Source organism: Enhydra lutris, unplaced genomic scaffold (assembly GCF_002288905.1).
Source record: "Enhydra lutris kenyoni isolate GAN:26980312 unplaced genomic scaffold, ASM228890v2 scaffoldscaffold92, whole genome shotgun sequence".
Taxonomy (NCBI): Eukaryota; Metazoa; Chordata; class Mammalia; order Carnivora; family Mustelidae; genus Enhydra; species Enhydra lutris.
The window spans coordinates 1,306,934-1,322,912 of record NW_019154176.1 but is presented as its reverse complement, the minus strand read 5'-3'; the positions used below and the strand labels follow the sequence as shown (position 1 = coordinate 1,322,912).

At 53.1% G+C, this 15,979-nt stretch overlaps 1 protein-coding gene across 3 annotated transcripts in view; it reads right to left on the bottom strand.

The window, feature by feature from the left end:
• The window catches only part of LOC111162543 (calcium voltage-gated channel subunit alpha1 A), a 213,317-nt gene that overhangs the window by 59,436 nt on the left and 137,902 nt on the right, over nt 1-15,979 (bottom strand). For all 3 annotated transcript variants that reach the window (XM_022527035.1, XM_022527034.1, XM_022527033.1), the window contains exons 19-22: nt 13,764-14,573; nt 5,925-6,385; nt 4,151-4,289; nt 2,416-2,545 (exon numbers count right to left, since the gene is read on the bottom strand). In XM_022527035.1, coding sequence (XP_022382743.1) covers nt 2,416-2,545; nt 4,151-4,289; nt 5,925-6,385; nt 13,764-14,573 — 1,540 coding nt within the window. The remainder of the gene's footprint in view (nt 1-2,415; nt 2,546-4,150; nt 4,290-5,924; nt 6,386-13,763; nt 14,574-15,979) is intronic.

Here is a 15,979-nt window from a genome sequence, read left to right as displayed (position 1 = left end):
ATCCCAGAGAAATGCAAATCAAAGTTGCAGACAGATTCCCCTCCACAGCCACGGAGTCCGCCAAGCACACGAGTCTCCAGCACCAAGTTCTGACAAGCCCGTGGAGCAGTGGGAGCCCCCCACGCCGCCCGCGCAAGTGTCACCATATCGTCCAGCAAACACCTGAGGGCAGCTAGCAAGCCTGACTGCATACAGCTTCTCTGATCTAGAAACTCCGTTTATGGTTCTCTACCCTGAAGAAAGTCAAGCCCATGCACCCCCAGAGACGCGCCCGGGGTGGGGGTGGGGTGTGTGGCCAGTTTTTCAGCTGGAAATGATGCAAACAGACATCAGCAGAGGAATACGAAACAGCCATGAAAAAGAATGACCGTCACTCCTTGCCACAATGTGTTCCTCTCACAGGGGACACGATGTCGGGTGACAGAAGAGAGGCATGGAAGGATTCTATCTGTTGAGGGTCAGAGAGGCGCAAAACCAAAATCTAGTGCTTAAGAAAGCACAAGCCCATGGGAAAATGAGAGCAGTTAAGCTCATTCCAGAAGTGGGAAGGGGGTGGTTTGTGTCATGGTTACCTCCGGGCTTCGTTTCCCAAGGTCGGTGTGACGGACACTCAGGGCCGGGTCGTTCTCTGTGGTAGGGGCTGCCCCGGTGCACCGTCAGGGGGCCGAGCAACACCCCCGGCCTCCGCCCTCCAGATGCCAGTGGCTCCCTGCCACCCGCCCCAAGTCACGACAACGAAATGTGCCTGCAGACATTGTCCCCGCTTGTGAACCCTGACTCCAGAGAGAAGAAGAGGTGCATTGAGGAGGCCGTGGTCACGGGTGGTTTTGTTCTATTTCTTGTCCCTGGGAGGGGTTGTGGGTGCTTTAAATCCTTGAAGAGATGGATCATGCGTGTTTCCTGCACTCTTCTGAGGTCTGTTCTAGTTCAGCCAACAAAAGAATGGGGGGAGGGGGTCCCTGGGCATCAGCTGGCAGTGCGGGGCCACAGTGTCCTTGAAGGGGGTGGGGTTTGAGGAAAGAAGTTTTAGCTGTGAGATGCAGCCGGCAGGGACCAGGATCTGAAGCTTTGCAAATGCTCCACGGGGGCTGGTCTGAGCCCGGCTGGGCTCGCTCAGCCTGGGCACCACAGCAGCACCCCTGCCAGCCAGCGACTGAGCCTTCTCCTATGTCCTATAGTCGGCAGGGGGTTTGCTGACCCCTCTCGGGATGCCCCGTCCTGGGCCTGGCTCCCTGCCGTCCCTGGGGGAGAGCAGGCAGCAGGAGATAACAGGGTACAGCCCCAGCCCTGCCCTGGTACTAGTTTCTTCCGGGAGCCTTGTTCTAATTATTTCCTTCTAACTCCCCCATCGGGTCCCCAGGGGCCCTGCCAGGCCTGCAGAGGAAGGGAAAGTGCAAGGTAAGCTGCTGTCATGCAGCCTTGACTTCTGGGGCTCTCTAGCCTCGCCAGGCTCCTAACCTACTTAGCGAGGGCAGCAGGGCCCAGCTCCCAGCGGGAAATGTACCTTTGGCTCTGAGTGGGGGCAGGGCAGCAATGGGGGGCAGGAAGGAGCTGGGGCAGGGGCTGCTGCTGCCAGTCCAGAATCTGCTATGTGCCCGTCTGTCAATCTCTTGCTTCCCCATCTCAACCACAAGCACAAACTCATTCTTGCTTGGCAGGGCACAAGGGGAGCTGTGCACACAGGAGGTGCTCAATAAAGAGACAGTTGGAGGAAGCAGCGGGAGCCCTAGGGGAGGCAGAGTTGGATTTGTGCTGTGTGATCTTGGTCGGGTCCCTTAGCCTCCCTGAGCCTCAGTTTCCCCATCGTCCCACGTGGGGATATCTGGGAAAGCTTACGTGCCAAGTGCCTGGGGTTGTGCCTGGAACACAGCAAGCGCTCAATTAACAGGAACTGCTAACAGACCGTGGACCCCTAAAGGGAGAGCTTTTTAGCCCTCCAAAAAGTTAAAATTGTCGGCTGCGTTTCTGAGTCAGAATAGTCCTTTCTTTCAAAGCTCATGTCCAATCCCAGAAGTCTGTTTGGTGACACCTGGCTGCCCAGGCGATTGGCTGTGGAGGACCCCCTGCCGGAGTCCCCCCTACCTGCCACGCACAGCGTGCGTCCCTCCATATCACCCAGCCTCACTCCCTCTACCAGGGATGCCAGCAATTTCTAGCCCCACCCACTGTCAGCCAATTTCCCCTCTGCCACGTGCACACAGCCACTGTCTCCTTAAGCAACAGCCTGCCCCCAAGCACCTCCTCAAGGAATCAGAACTTCCCCTCCCAACCAGCAGCCATGGTGCACCCAGGGCTGTGCCCCAGGGGTACCCCTGACATTCCTTCCACCATGGCAATCAGCTTTCAGGGATGCAGGACAAAGGAGCCCAGAACAGAGGAGCCCAGCCAGGAAGGGGTCTGCTGGGTGGGACTCACGTTGTTTCGAGGTGCGTTGGGCTGCACGGGGTCCTCAGCCGCCAGGGCGATGCTGCTCATGGCAATGACCATGAGGATGCACATCTCAAAGTAGCGCAGGTTCAGGATGTAATGGCACAGGCGGCGCAGGCTGTTGGGGACACGTGGGTGTGCAGAGGTCTATTCAGATCGTGGGCTTACAAAACCTTTCCTTCTGTAATTTCCTTCTCCTTATTTCACCTACCACTCCCCAAGGTCCCATGCCCAACAAAGTATCAAGATCCTCCACCTGGGGGCTTTCATGGAGGTCATGGAACCCCAAGAAGGTGGGGGGGGCCCTCAACCAGGGGACATATTCACAGGGCCTGTTGATAAGTTCTTATCCCTTCCAAACCATCCTCTTGGAAAATCTTGATTCCCAGACTGAGTTGAAGAAATAGTTTCCCCGATTCTGCAGGAGATGAAAAGGTTTTTCACGCATAAAATGTCCCATGGTCAAATAAAATAGGGAAATTCTGGGTTAAAGAGATCTCTCTTTTTTTTTAAATTAATTGAGTGACCTTAGGCAAGTTCCTTATCCCCTCTGTGCCTTAAAGCTCTCATCTGTGAAATGGCCATAATCATGGAGCCTACCTTACAAGAATGTGAAGATCAAAAATGTTAATATATGCCTGGCACATAGTAGGGGCCTCCAGAAAGCTACTGAAATTATAGGTTGCAGGCCTTATCAGAGCCTTTGATGTGGTAATGGGATAATACATAAGTACCTAACCTCTTAAGTGGAGCTAATAATATTTATAAATATGTCATAAAGTTGTGTGGATGGCAGCAAGGCTGTGTGTGTAGTTAAGAACAGGGATGCTGGCATTGGTCTGTTTGGGCTCTCCCACTTGCTTGCTGTATGACCTTGGGCAGGTAACTTCACCTTCCTGGGCCTCAGTTTCTTCATCTGTTAAATGGGCATAAGCACAGTACCAATCTCATAGGGTTATTATGGTAATTTTTTTTTTTTTTTTTTGGTAAAGCACTCACAACAGTGCCTGGCACTAAATACCACATAAATGTTTTCCTAGTAAAATAGATACTTTCAACCACATAAAAAAGGAAGCACATAGGATGAGACTCAAAGGTCTCAAGAGGCAGGTAATAGAAAGTAGTTACCGACCAGCTTCTTTGACATGATTTTTGTCAGGAAGCATTTTGATGGACCAGGGTTTCAAGAAATGTCCTTTGGAAAAATACAATCCTCAAAGAAGCCACAGTGAGATGCACGTGGTAAATTTCTCTCCTAAATAATCTATTTTCCTCAAGGATGCCCAAGACAAAGGGCTACGGAACTCAGAGACCATCTGCCTAGAATCCAAATCCTTGGGGAGGAGAGGTTAGGAGCAAGAGCTCAGGGACCAGGGCTGCCATATATGATGACATAGGTTGTGCACTGCATAAGGCAAACATTTCTTAGGGGTGCCTCTCACATTACAGGTGGTGTAGATTTGAATATTTATGACCATAATTTCTAGATGATGGTCGGAAAGGGTCTTTTTCCCTAAATCAATACTTTATGAGAAATTTCTGTCTTACAGGACTCAAGAAAAGGGCATCATTTTTAAATTTGCTCAAAAATCCCCTATGGCCTAATGGTGATCTTGGAGGCCATTCTCCCCAGTACCCACTGGGTGGGCCTGCTGTCTGGCTTGACTTCCACCAACCCAGTGGAAGCCCCAGGCACCCTGCCCTGGCCACAGGCCATACTCACGGGTTGGTCGTAGAGAGGATAAACATGGAGCTGTAGGGAGGCATGGGTTTGGGGCCGTCTTCCCCGGGGTCGTCGTCTTCCTCCTCCTTCTTCTCTTCCTCCTTTTTTGGCAGTGGGTCTGGGTTGGCGTTTTTGTTCACTGTGGGGACAAGAACCAACACAGGGCTCCTTCCGTGATTTCCCATAAGCCTCTGGGCTCCCGTCCGCTCCCCAGAGCAGACAATAAGCAGCTGAGATTTGTGAAGTGTCTACAGTGCGCCAGCGACCACATTAGTCCATTTAATACTCACATGACCCTGTGAGGTTGGTACTTTATACTCTCCATTTTACAGAGGATGAAACTAGCACAGACAGGTGAAGTGACTTGCCTAAGGTCACACAGCTGGGATGTGGCAAAGCTGGGATTTGAACCTGGTCCCAGAGTGCCTGCTCTCAACCACTCGACAGCCCTGAGGCGGGTGGGACGTTCATGGGATGCTAACACAAACCTGCCCCCATCCCGTTGGATCATCATACCATCACTTAGAGGCAGGTAGCATGAGCTCCAACAGACCCATTTTACAGATGGTAATACTGAGCTCTTCTTTCATCACACTGCAGGGTTTCCCCACCACCATGAATACCTCTCATTCGAAGGCAAGGGCCACTACCCTCCCAAGCATTGATCCTGCAGCCTTGCTTTGCCTCTCTGGGCAGGCTGAGTTTCTCTGAGCCTCAGTATCTTTATCTATAAAATGGGCACAATTATAAGACCCTCCTTGTAGGGCTGTGGTGAGCATTTATCAAGCAGATTCATGAAGTTCTCCTGCATAGAGCTGGCACTACCAAGAGGGCTATTGTTACCATCTTTGGAAATAACTAGCTCAGTGGGTCATCTCTAAATTCTCACTGCTTCTCTGACCCCAATCGTACATGGTGGGGGGGCTTGGAGGGAGGTCACAAACTGCCAATCCCTCAAAGGCCTAGACCTGCACTGTCTAATACTTGAACAGTACAATACTCTGTATGTGTAAAACATACCAAATTTCTAAGACCGAATACAAGACAAAGAATGTAAAGTAGCTCGTTACTGTTAAAAATGCTGATTACGTGTTGAAATGGTAGCATTTTAGATACAAATAAATAATACTTCGGGTTAAATGAGATTAAAGGGAGGAAGAGAGAGAGACTTCCAAGCGGCCTCCAATCCCAGCGCAGAGCCTGATGCTGGGCTCGATCTAACCACCCTGAGATCATGACCTGAGCCGAAAGCAAGAGTCAGATGCTTAACTGACTGAGCCATCCCGGTGCCCCTCTTTTCTTAAATCACTCCTTCCTCCCTCCTTCTCGCCTTTCTTTCTTTCAATATGGCCACTAGAAAATTTAAAACTACACACGTGGCCCATGTCGCATTTCTTTTGGACAGCGCTGATCTGGGGAATCATCTGATGCCTCCTTGATTTCCATGAAAAGGACCCACTGCTTGTCAAATACGGTGGCGTCCTGGCTTCCCTGTGAGAATCTGGGAGGCAGACAATATCGCTGAACTTCTTGGAGGCCGTGTGCCAGGTACCACGGTGTATTATCTCCTTTAGCCCTCCTGGCAGGCCCATGCGGGCAGGAACCGCATCTATACCCATTTGGAGAGGAAAAAACTGAGGCCACAGAAGTAGGTTCACTGTCAAGGGTCACTTGGCTAAGCCTGCCGGGACTGGGCCCAGCCAGCCCTGCTCACCTCGTTGGCACCAGGGACAGCAGGTGCCCCTCCCGGTGATGGGGGTGGTGGGGGTCTCACCTTGGACGACGGTGTGGTTGAGAGGGGGTGGGCAGGCTGGGGGGATGTCCACTGTGGTGTGGTCGGGTTTCCTGGCAGTCTTTGCTGAGTTGGCCTGGGTGCTGCTGGGGTTGGTGACGATAAGGCTGTTCTCGGGGGTCTTGGGGGGGCCAGGGTCGGACGGGTCCCCAGGGTTGTTGGGCGTCCGGCGGCTGGCGGCATTCTGGGGGTTGGTGGCCGTGGGCGGGGCTGGCGTGGGTCTGGGTTCCATGCTGTTCCCGGTCCTGGCGGGGCTCTGGGGCAGGCCGGGGCGGCCGAGGCTGTCGTGGGCACCGGCCGACCCCGCGGTGGCCAGCTTGTTGTTCCTCATGTTGTCGATGTCCTCGGCCAGCGGCGGCTCTTGGCGGCCCAGGTCCTGCTGGATTGGCCGGGTGGTCGACAGGTTGGGGCCTGACACGGGGACCCCAGGGCCCTGGTTCTCTCTGCAGAAGGCAGGCCAATGAGAAAGGACCCGTAATTGAGTGAGAATAATAGGACGAATGCTCTAGACCCCGCCTCAGCTTCCACCCTTTGGGGTGTACGCCTGGACCCAGAGAGGCCACGTCCTGGAGCTCCCCAGGCCCTGGCACGAGAGGGGCCTGGCTGACTCCTGCTTGGAGATCATGACCCCATGGAAGAGTAACGTCCCGGCCCCCCAGAATTCAGTGTGGTGCTTCTCTTGCTGTTTCCTGGGGGATGAGGCTACTCCTGTGGGGAGAAACCCGAGGGTAAAAGAACTTTCTGCCAGAACCTGCCTTCTTCCAAACCAAAGCCCCCTGCCTCTGCCTATAGGTACCCCCGGAGCTCCTGGGTGGGACTGGGGCCCAGAGTGTTTTCAGGGGTGGCTAAAACCGATAGGGGACACCATCTTTTTAGGGATAAAACTGCCTCATGGCTTTACATGCCTGATGTATTTATGTCCCCTACCAATATCCCAGCTAGGGAGAACACACTATACACCCAAATAAGCATAATAAACATGAATAAACCTAATAACAGCAAACACTTCAGTAACAAAGCTCTCAGCGGCTGCTCTAAGCACTCGGCTTATAATAACCCCTTCATCCTCAGCTAGATAACTAGCCCCATTTTCCAGATGAGGACACTGAAGCTCAGAGAGGTTTAGTCTCTTGCCTAAGGCCACACAGCTGGTAAATGAACATGATAATTTTTCATGGGGATACAAGTGTGATGGCCAAAGCATTCCAGGCAGAGGGAACAGACAGTGCAAAGGTCCTGAAACGGGGACAAGCTCATTGAGTTTCAGGATGCTGGTATGGCTGCAGGTGGAGAGTGGGGGAGACAAGGCGGGTCGGAATTTGGTGCCTCAACTACTCAAATAATTAACTCCGTGCAGACGGACAGAAGAGCCTTGAGTGTTCGGTGCAACTGGGGAGAAGAGAAAAATGTTAAGGGTCTTGTCTGGGCTTTTTCTACCCCATTGCCATTTGGGACATCAGCTCTGCGAGGCAAGTGGTTTATTTTTGTCTTTCTGTTCACAGCTGTGATTCCAGTGCCCAGAATGGGGCCTGGCACATGGCAAATGCTTGGTCACTTTTTGTCAAGTAATAAGTAGATGCCCCCATTTTTCAGATGAGGACACTGAAGCCCTGAACTCCCACGGTCCCAGCCCTCCCATCAGGCCCTGCCTCCTCCCAGCTGGCTTCGGCTCTGCCTGCCTGCGCCAAGCGGACCTGGCTCCCAGTCAGCTCCCTGAGGGTTTGGACCCCAATTTGCTCTGTTTGCTTTCAGACCACCCTTTAGACCCTGGGTCCTCAGACGAGGGGTCTTGTCCTTCCCTAGTACCTGGGCGCTGGCCCCAGCAAAGCCTGTGCCCGGGAAACCCCAGAACATTTATTGTTTATAATCTCAACGATGTCTCTCACTGGAGGGCTTTACAATCCGAAACTTATCTCTCCGGCTCTTCTTAAAGGCAACCCCAATTCTGCTTCCTGTATCCTCCGCTTCTGCTCATAATAGCTCACACGCACTGAGCACCTGCTGTGGGCCAGACATAACACGCCTCTCAGACATACACAGATCTTCTAATCCTTAGAATCACTGGGGAAAGTGGGCAGTGCTATTAGTCCCATCATGCAGGCGAGGAAAACTGAGTCCTGGAGAGGCCAAGGCATAGTAGAAAACGATGTCCTCAGGCTGCACATGTTCATTGACCAGCTGGGAGATCAGGTAGGATGGTAGGCACGAAAACCCACGCCCAGTCTGGAACTCTAAATCCACCTAACACTTCCTTGTCTTAATTTTGCATTTTAACTTGCCAAAGTCCACGGTGTTTTTGGGAAGTGGAAGAGAGACGAGGGATTTTATTTTCAGACTTGCGTCTCTGAGGCTGCACGGGGAGAAGGGCAGGCCCAGCTGGTTTTCTCACTTCTCAGTCATGTGAGTGAGGCAGACTGGCCTGGTTTTGAGTCTCAGCAAAGCCCTTCACCAGCTGTGGGACCCTCTGTAGTTTGATTAACCTCTCTGAGCCCCAAGTCCCTTGTCTTTATATTGGGGATAGAGTAGCAGAGCCTTCCCTATGACCGGGAGGCTAAAGTGGGGATCCTGGAGCTGAGTGGCTGCAAAACCATCGGCAAGTTACTCAACCTTGTTCTTCATCCAACACACGGGTGTGGTAACCTCCTTGGGTCTCTATGAGGCAACTCCCTGGTGGGATCTGCCCTGCCTCGCTTAGAACCTGCTTGTGACTAGTGATCCTTTATCCTTCTCAGCATCTCCCTTTTGGAATAGGGCTGTCTACCTTGTGCTCATCCTACCCCTGTATTCTACAGGCAGAGAATTTGTCTTCTAGTACATGTCCACAGATGGGAGGGGATTTGGCCTCTAAATGGCTCATACCCAGAGTCTCATCCATACCCAAATTAGATGATGAGATGTAGGATTCCTGAGCTGATGCTGTGAGAGGCCAGGACTTCTGGGGATGTTGGCACATGGGGGGAGTGTGTGCTGCATGTGAAATGGACATGCATCTTGGCGGGGGGAGGAGCCAGAGGGCAGCCTGTAATGGGCGGAATGTTGGCCTCTCAAAAGATACGCCCACCTGGAAACCGTGAATGTGGTGTTATTTGGAGAGAGGGCCTTTGTAGACATAACTGAGTTAAAGATCGTGGGATGAGGGGCACCTGGGTAGCTCAGGTCATGATCCCAGGGTCCTGGGATCGAGCTCCAAGTTGGGCTCCCTGCTCAGTGGGAAATCTGTTTCTCCCTCTCCCTTTGCCCCTACCCCACTTGTGCTCTCTCTCCTCCTCTCTCTCAATAAATAAAAATCTTTTAAAAAAAGGGATCATGAGATGAGGTCATCCTGGATCAGGCTGGCCCCTGAATGCCATGACCAGTCCTTGGAAGGTCTGGAGAGAGGGAGAGAGAAGTCTTGGAAGGTCTTGGAAGAGAAGGAGAGAGGACACGGGGGCCAGGGGGTGGGTTGTGCGGTATGAAGTTGGAGGTCAAATGTGCAGGGATGCATCCGTTGTCCAAGAAGGACCCAGCCTCCAGGACGCCAGCAGCCCTGGGAACCTCGTACGGTGCCCGGAGAATGAGTGTGCGTCAGCTGTAATGGCACGAGTAAATCAAGTCTCCACCCGTATTTCCCCAATGTCTCATGCAGCCCACAAATAGGTTCCTATTTTGAACCCACTCCTGGTCCTTTCTGAGAAGCTGTCCATGAGAGGAAAATCTGGTTGGGAGTATTTTCTCATTGTTCTTATCAATTTTTTTGGGGGGGGAGGAGATAGCCATCCCTAGCACAAAGTAGGTTCGGGTAAATTACCACTTCAGAGAGAACCTAGATCCTTTGGCCAGCACTAAAGTACACACAGCCGAGACCTGGTGCATTGGCAGGGATAGCAGCCTCGTGCCCAGGACCAGGAGCCCTTGGCTCCCTCTGCCGGCTCGGTCTGCTGAGAAACCGGAGCCAGCTCAACCGCAGTGGCCGCACCTCAGTCTCCAGGAGGCTTCACTGCCAAGCATCTCCAAGGAGAACTCAAAAGGGGCAGAAAACTTTGAAGTCAGGCCCCTTCCCCCTTCCCTTTTGGGGATGTGCATCAGCTGCCCAGAATAGGCAGCCGGTTGCATAACCCGGTCCCGCCCCGCATCCCTCTGCCAGCTAATCACTTCAGCGTCCTTCTGCCAAAGGCTATGGACACCTTTTCCGGGGCGTGCACAGGCCCCCGATGCAGAGGAGGATGGTGCCTCCTCCTCTGCTTCCTGGTGCCACTATGTCCTAAGGACCTATGTGTATTAGCTCATTTAATCCCCACAGCCACCACCACTGGACATGGGATTAGGATCAGACCCATTTTACAGATGAGGAAACTGAGGCCAGGAGAGGCAAAGGCCAGGTGTCACCCAGCTTCGAAAGGGCTGCGCTGGACTGGACTCTGGTCCTACAGATTCTAAGGCAGGATAGACTCTGTGAGGCTCAGGCGTCCAGGATCTCCTTTTGCTCTTTCTGGGGAGTGGGTTTCATGGTGATGGCAGCAGGTGAAACGAGGGCACAGAGAGCCCAGATGCTAATTCCAGGGTGGTGCAGGTCTTGGCAAGAGATGCCTCTGCTCAGCCCCGTCCAGCAGGAGGCACTGCCTGGCTACTGGGGAGTGGCAGCCACTCTGCAACCCGCAGCGTTTTCCTGGGGGTCAGGGAAATCTCTACCTTCGCTCTGATGGCCCTGGGGTGCCACTGGGCTCAGCCACCTGGGGTGGGGGATTTGGGGTCAGTGGCTACAGAACGATGTAGAATGAATGACAGAATGTGCTTATGTCCACGTTTCACTGGGGTGAGCTTATGAGAGCTACAGGAGGCCATTTAAAGCTGGGGAGGAGAGGAAGGTGTAACCCAGGAAGAGGCAGAGGGAACGGAAAGAACCATTATATGTGTATTATCAATGTTCTGGTGAATGAAAAACACAGTGCAGATCTGGGAAAAGGCCGGAGAAATGATAAAAAGGAAAAATGCAGGTGGCAGACCCCTTAGGCAGGGCCACCATGGAGAACTGAATGTCTTTTTAGTATATTACATTCGTGATTAAAGTTTCTCTTGGCCAGTTTTTTTTTTTTTTTTTTTTTAAAGCAGATGAATGCCTTGTCTTGGATTTTTTTTCTCTAAAAGTGTTCGAATCTTCATGAAGCTCTATTTCCAACGAGCATTAGACCCTTTTCATAAGCCAGGAGAGTAATGTCTTCCTGGCCAGGGCTTTGAGTATGTCCATTAATATGGTAATAGGAGCGGCCCCCTGGTGCAGGTCTGGGGTGGTAGCGGGGAGGTAGTTTCTTCCTCTGGAGCGGAGGGGAAGCAGCGGCCATCTGTGGGATTTGGGAACGCTGCATTCTTATCACACCACGGCTATCTGTGGGCTGCCCTTGGGAAAATCTCTTCCTCTTTCTGGGCCTCAATTTCCCCATCTGTGAAAGGAAGGGGCTGGAGTGGTCACTCTAGAGGCTATGGATATGAAGTTGTTTTTTATGTCTGTTGATGATAAAAAAGATTTTTTTTTTTTTTTTTTTTTTTTGGAGAGGAAGGGAGAGAGGTGGGGTGGGGGCAGAGGGACAGGGAAAGAGAGGATCCAGAGTAGTCTCCGTGCTGAGCATGGAGCCCAACGTGGGGCTGGATCTCACGACCCCGGGATCATGATGTATCCCCAAACCAAGAGTCGGATGCTTAGCCCACTGAGCCACCCAGGTGCCTCTATGAGAAAATCTTAATAGTATAAATGATAATAGTAATAGAAATAGTAATAGCTAATACTTCCTAAATGCTTGCTGTTACCACCTCTACACATAGTTAACATATATTGAGTACATAGTAATAATCTTCACCGTGATGATAGCTAATGTTCACTGAGCACTTATTATACGCCAGGCATGATTCAAAGCCTTTTACATATATTAACTCCATTGAACCTTCCACTTACGCCAGGCAGTAGGACCGCTCTCATACCCACTTTACAGATGAGCCAACAGAGGTGCAGAGATGGGACACGCTACAAGTCACATAGCTGGGAGGTGACAGGCAGGAGTGTGACCTCTGGCTCCAGAGTTCTTGCCCTTCACCACCAGGCTGTGCTGACATTCCATCCCTGTCACTCAGCCTCCTTCAATCACAGGAGTAATATAGCAACAAGTAATAGTAATACCAGCAGGAGGGAGAAGAACAGCATCAGTGAATCACGGGTCCTTAATCACTGAGTCATGTTCTAAACACTGTGTTCCACCTAAAAACCCTTTCTGTGGCCTCTCCTTGCCCTGGGAGGATTCAAGGTCCTGCTGATCCACCACTGTTCTTTCCATTTTTTTGTCTGCCACTCTCTCCTCACCTTCCAAACTGCAAACCAGCTTCCTTCTGGTCCACCTCAGGGCCTTTGCGCATGCTGTTCTTAGCCCAGAACAGTCTGCTCCCACATCAGATAGCTCCTGTTGGGAGCCTGGTCTGGGTACAGGGGGAGGGGGAGAGAGAATCTCGGGCAGACCCCTCACTGAGCACAGAGCCTGACGTGGAGCTTGATCTCACAACCCAGGGATCATGACCTGAGCCCAAAGCAAGAGCTGGACACTCCCCCAGCTGAGCCACCCAGACACTTCTTGTATGTTTTAAATACATACCCTATTTTCCCGGAATGCAACTACTGGACACGTTGAAGGAAGACTAGACTATTTCACAGGGAGCTTCACCAAGAGGTATTCTCCAGTTTGGAAGATCTCAATACTGGTGGCAACTCATGTCACCTGAGTTGCCCACACGACCCAGAGCCAGCCAGCGTCGGCACCTGTCACGTTCATTCGTGGTGCCTCTGCACACAGGGCCCTGTGTCACTTTACTCTGTCCTCTAGACCCTCCTTACTCAAAGTGGGGTCCCTGGACCAGCATCAGTCTCACCTGAGAGCTCCTTAGAAATGCAAAATCTCAGCTGCACCTGAGACCCACTGATTTAGAAACTGTATTTTAATAAGATCCCTGGGGATTCATGTACACATTCAATTTTGGTAAGTGCTGGCCCAGTGCCCATGTCATATAACAGAGCCACTTAAACACATCATTAAAAAGCCAATATGATCCCCTCGTGGTGATATAAATGAAGACGAACAGGACGTCAGCGAAAATAAGAACAACATCTGTTTCAACACGGTTGGGTTCCTGTATGTAGAATTATTACAGGACAGTAACAAAATATTAAGAAAACAAAGATGCTGTTTGCTACTGGGTAGGGTGCTGGCCTGCAAGGGGCCTCAGAAAGCCTCCGCCTTACTCTCCTTTCAATTCTGAGGGCCCGGAGGGGCTTTTCGGATCCCTCAGGAATAGCATCAGGTAAAAAGATGGCTGACTCATTAACAGCTAAAAATGGTCTACTTTTACCAAGCACTTACGTGTCAGCTGTTCTTCTTCGGGCCTTTTGCATGAATTATCTCTTTGAATTTCAGCCATGACCCAATTTGATCCCACCATCTCCATTTTACAGATTGAGAAAACTGAGGCCCAGAGATCTTTAGTCACTTGCCCGCGATCACACAGCAAGTACATGGAAGAGCTGAAGAATTCGGGGGTAGGGGGGTGGGGGGATTTCTCATAGATTATCCCTGAGATGCACAAGGGGGAAATGGTGAGCCTGCAGAGGCTGGCGGCCAGAAGGCCTAGTTTCAGGCCCCTGAGTGGCGGCGAGACCCTGGGCCAGCCGCCCAAAGGCCTCTCTGTTCCGCGTCTTTGACAATGGGGTGGACCGCGGAAGATTGATACGCTCAGCAGGGACCACTTGGACTCTGAGCATCATTACCGCTACTGTCACCAGCCAGCCTCGAGGTCATCCCCACTTACTTCCTCCTCCGGTGCCTGCGCTCCCTGTCCTCCCTCCGCGCATCCGCCTCGTACGCAGCCGGAGGGCCGTGCCGGTGCCGCCGCCTCCGCTCGCCGCCGTCGGGCCCCTCGCCATCGCCCTCGCCGCCCCGGACCGGCCGGCTGCCCTCGCGGTGCCGGGACCTCCGCTCGGCCTTGTCCTCCGCGCCCTCCTCGCCTGGCCTGCGGTGGGCGCGGTGGCGTCGCGGCTCCCCGTCGGCGCCCGTGCGGGGCGAGCTGCTCCGGCTCTCCCGGCTGCCGCCCTGACGGTGCACGTGCCTGCGGTGGGGGTCCCCAACCTTGGCCCGCTCGGCCTCGCCCTCCCAGAAGCCCGGCTGCTCCAGGCTGCCCTCCCGGGCGTGGTGGTCCGACTCGCGGCCGTAAGGCCCCTCCCGGCTTAGCTCGGCCTCCTGGCTGCCGGCCCAGGCCCTGCGGGGGTCCAGGCCCACCGAGCCGCTGGGGTCCCGGGCCCGGTCGTGGTAGCGGGCCTGTTTCCTGAGGAAGTCCTCAGCTCGCTGCTGGCCGAGGCGCTGGTCCACTGTGGGCTCGGCGGCCCGGCTCTTGTTGGTGTTGTTGTTACGGTTCTCCTGGGGGTCGACCACCAGCGGCCGGTCCAGGTGGGTCTTCATGTCCGGCCGCAGGTGCCGGGCGTAGGAGGCCTTCCAGCGCTCATCAGGGTCCATCTCGTTGTACAGGGCCTCCCGGCTGGCCAGCAGGTTCTGCTTCCGCATCTCACTGGTCCGCTGCTCCCACACCGACTTGGTGGGCTTCTGGTTCTTCTGTTGCTCCTTCCTGCAAGGGGAGGGCGCGGGGCTCAGAGCACCGCTGGCACTGTGGCCTCCTCCGGCTGCTCCCACTAACGGGAGTCTCAGCCCAGGGGGCGTCTCAGCCCACGTGGTCTTGGCCTGAGGCACTTCGAAGCTCAGAAGGGTATCTTGGCCTGGCTTGGTTATCTCTGCCCAACCAGCCTGTGCAGAAAACTCAACTTGGCTGGACATCCTGGCCTAGCAAGTGCCTTGGTCCAGGTGGGTGTCTCCATTCAGCAAGGGGTCTTGGTGCATATTTTGTCTAATGGGGGCTCTCAGCCCAGATGGGCATCCCTGTTGTCCCCTCTACTCTTTTCAAATTGTAGCACATGACCCCCTGGGGGATGTAGCCTTGACATTAAAAATATTTTAACTTCTGAGACAACCAATCAAAAGGACATTGGCCTGGAGCAGATTCTGGAACTGCCCACGGGGCCTGCAGGAGCCTTTAGTTCTGGGTTATGGGAGGTCTAGGTGGTCCCAGGGAGAGCCGGGTTGGGCACTTGGAAGTCTGGGGGGGCAGCACCTCTTTACCTGCAGCTGTTGATTTACCCACAGGGTCCCTGCTGGACTGCTGGAGTATACAGACTCTTCCAGGGTTTCTGTGCGCACTGGTAGTTTTATACAGACCATCCACAGACCATCCTCGAAAACTTACTAGTCTAATTATTTGTTTTTCTAGGCTCCCCTTTCAGAGCCACTTCCTTCCGCTTTGGCCAAGAAAGCCCCCTCCCCACCATCACGTGATGCGCCACCCCACAGTGTGTAAAGTCCCTGGGACATCCGACGTAGGCACCATTTGGAGTATCGGGGTCAACAAATCTCCCTTTAATCGAGACACCACAACTCCCAGCGCCTCACCACCTCTGCTTCACCAGCAGACTCTGTCGTCTCTGCCTTCATGATCTGTCTGGAATTTGGCTACATCCATCACATCATATTTTAACTCCGGTCCCACTATCTGTTTTGCAGGGACCAATGTAGTCTTCTCCAAACTGGTCCCCTGACTTCCACCTTGCTCCCCACAGTCTGTTTCCCTGAGAGCTGTCAGAGGGCACCTGTGAGCTCCCAAGTTAGGTCCTGGCCTTCCTGTGCTCAAGAACGGTCTATAGTTTCCCCCTGACTCAGTGCAAACGTCTGAGTCCTGCCCATTACCCACAAGGCCCTGCATGATCTGTTTGCCACCTGTCTTCACTTCCTCCCACTCTCTTCCCTCCCTCCCTCTATTTCAGTCAGCATGGCCCCCTTCATGTTCCCTAAACACAACAGGCACTTTTCCTGCCTCAGGGCCTTTGTATATGCTGTTCCTGCTGCCTGGTATGCTCTTCCCTCACCTCCTTCCACCTTCTCAGGGAGGCCTGCCCTGACAACTTTATTTAAAAGCCCACCTCT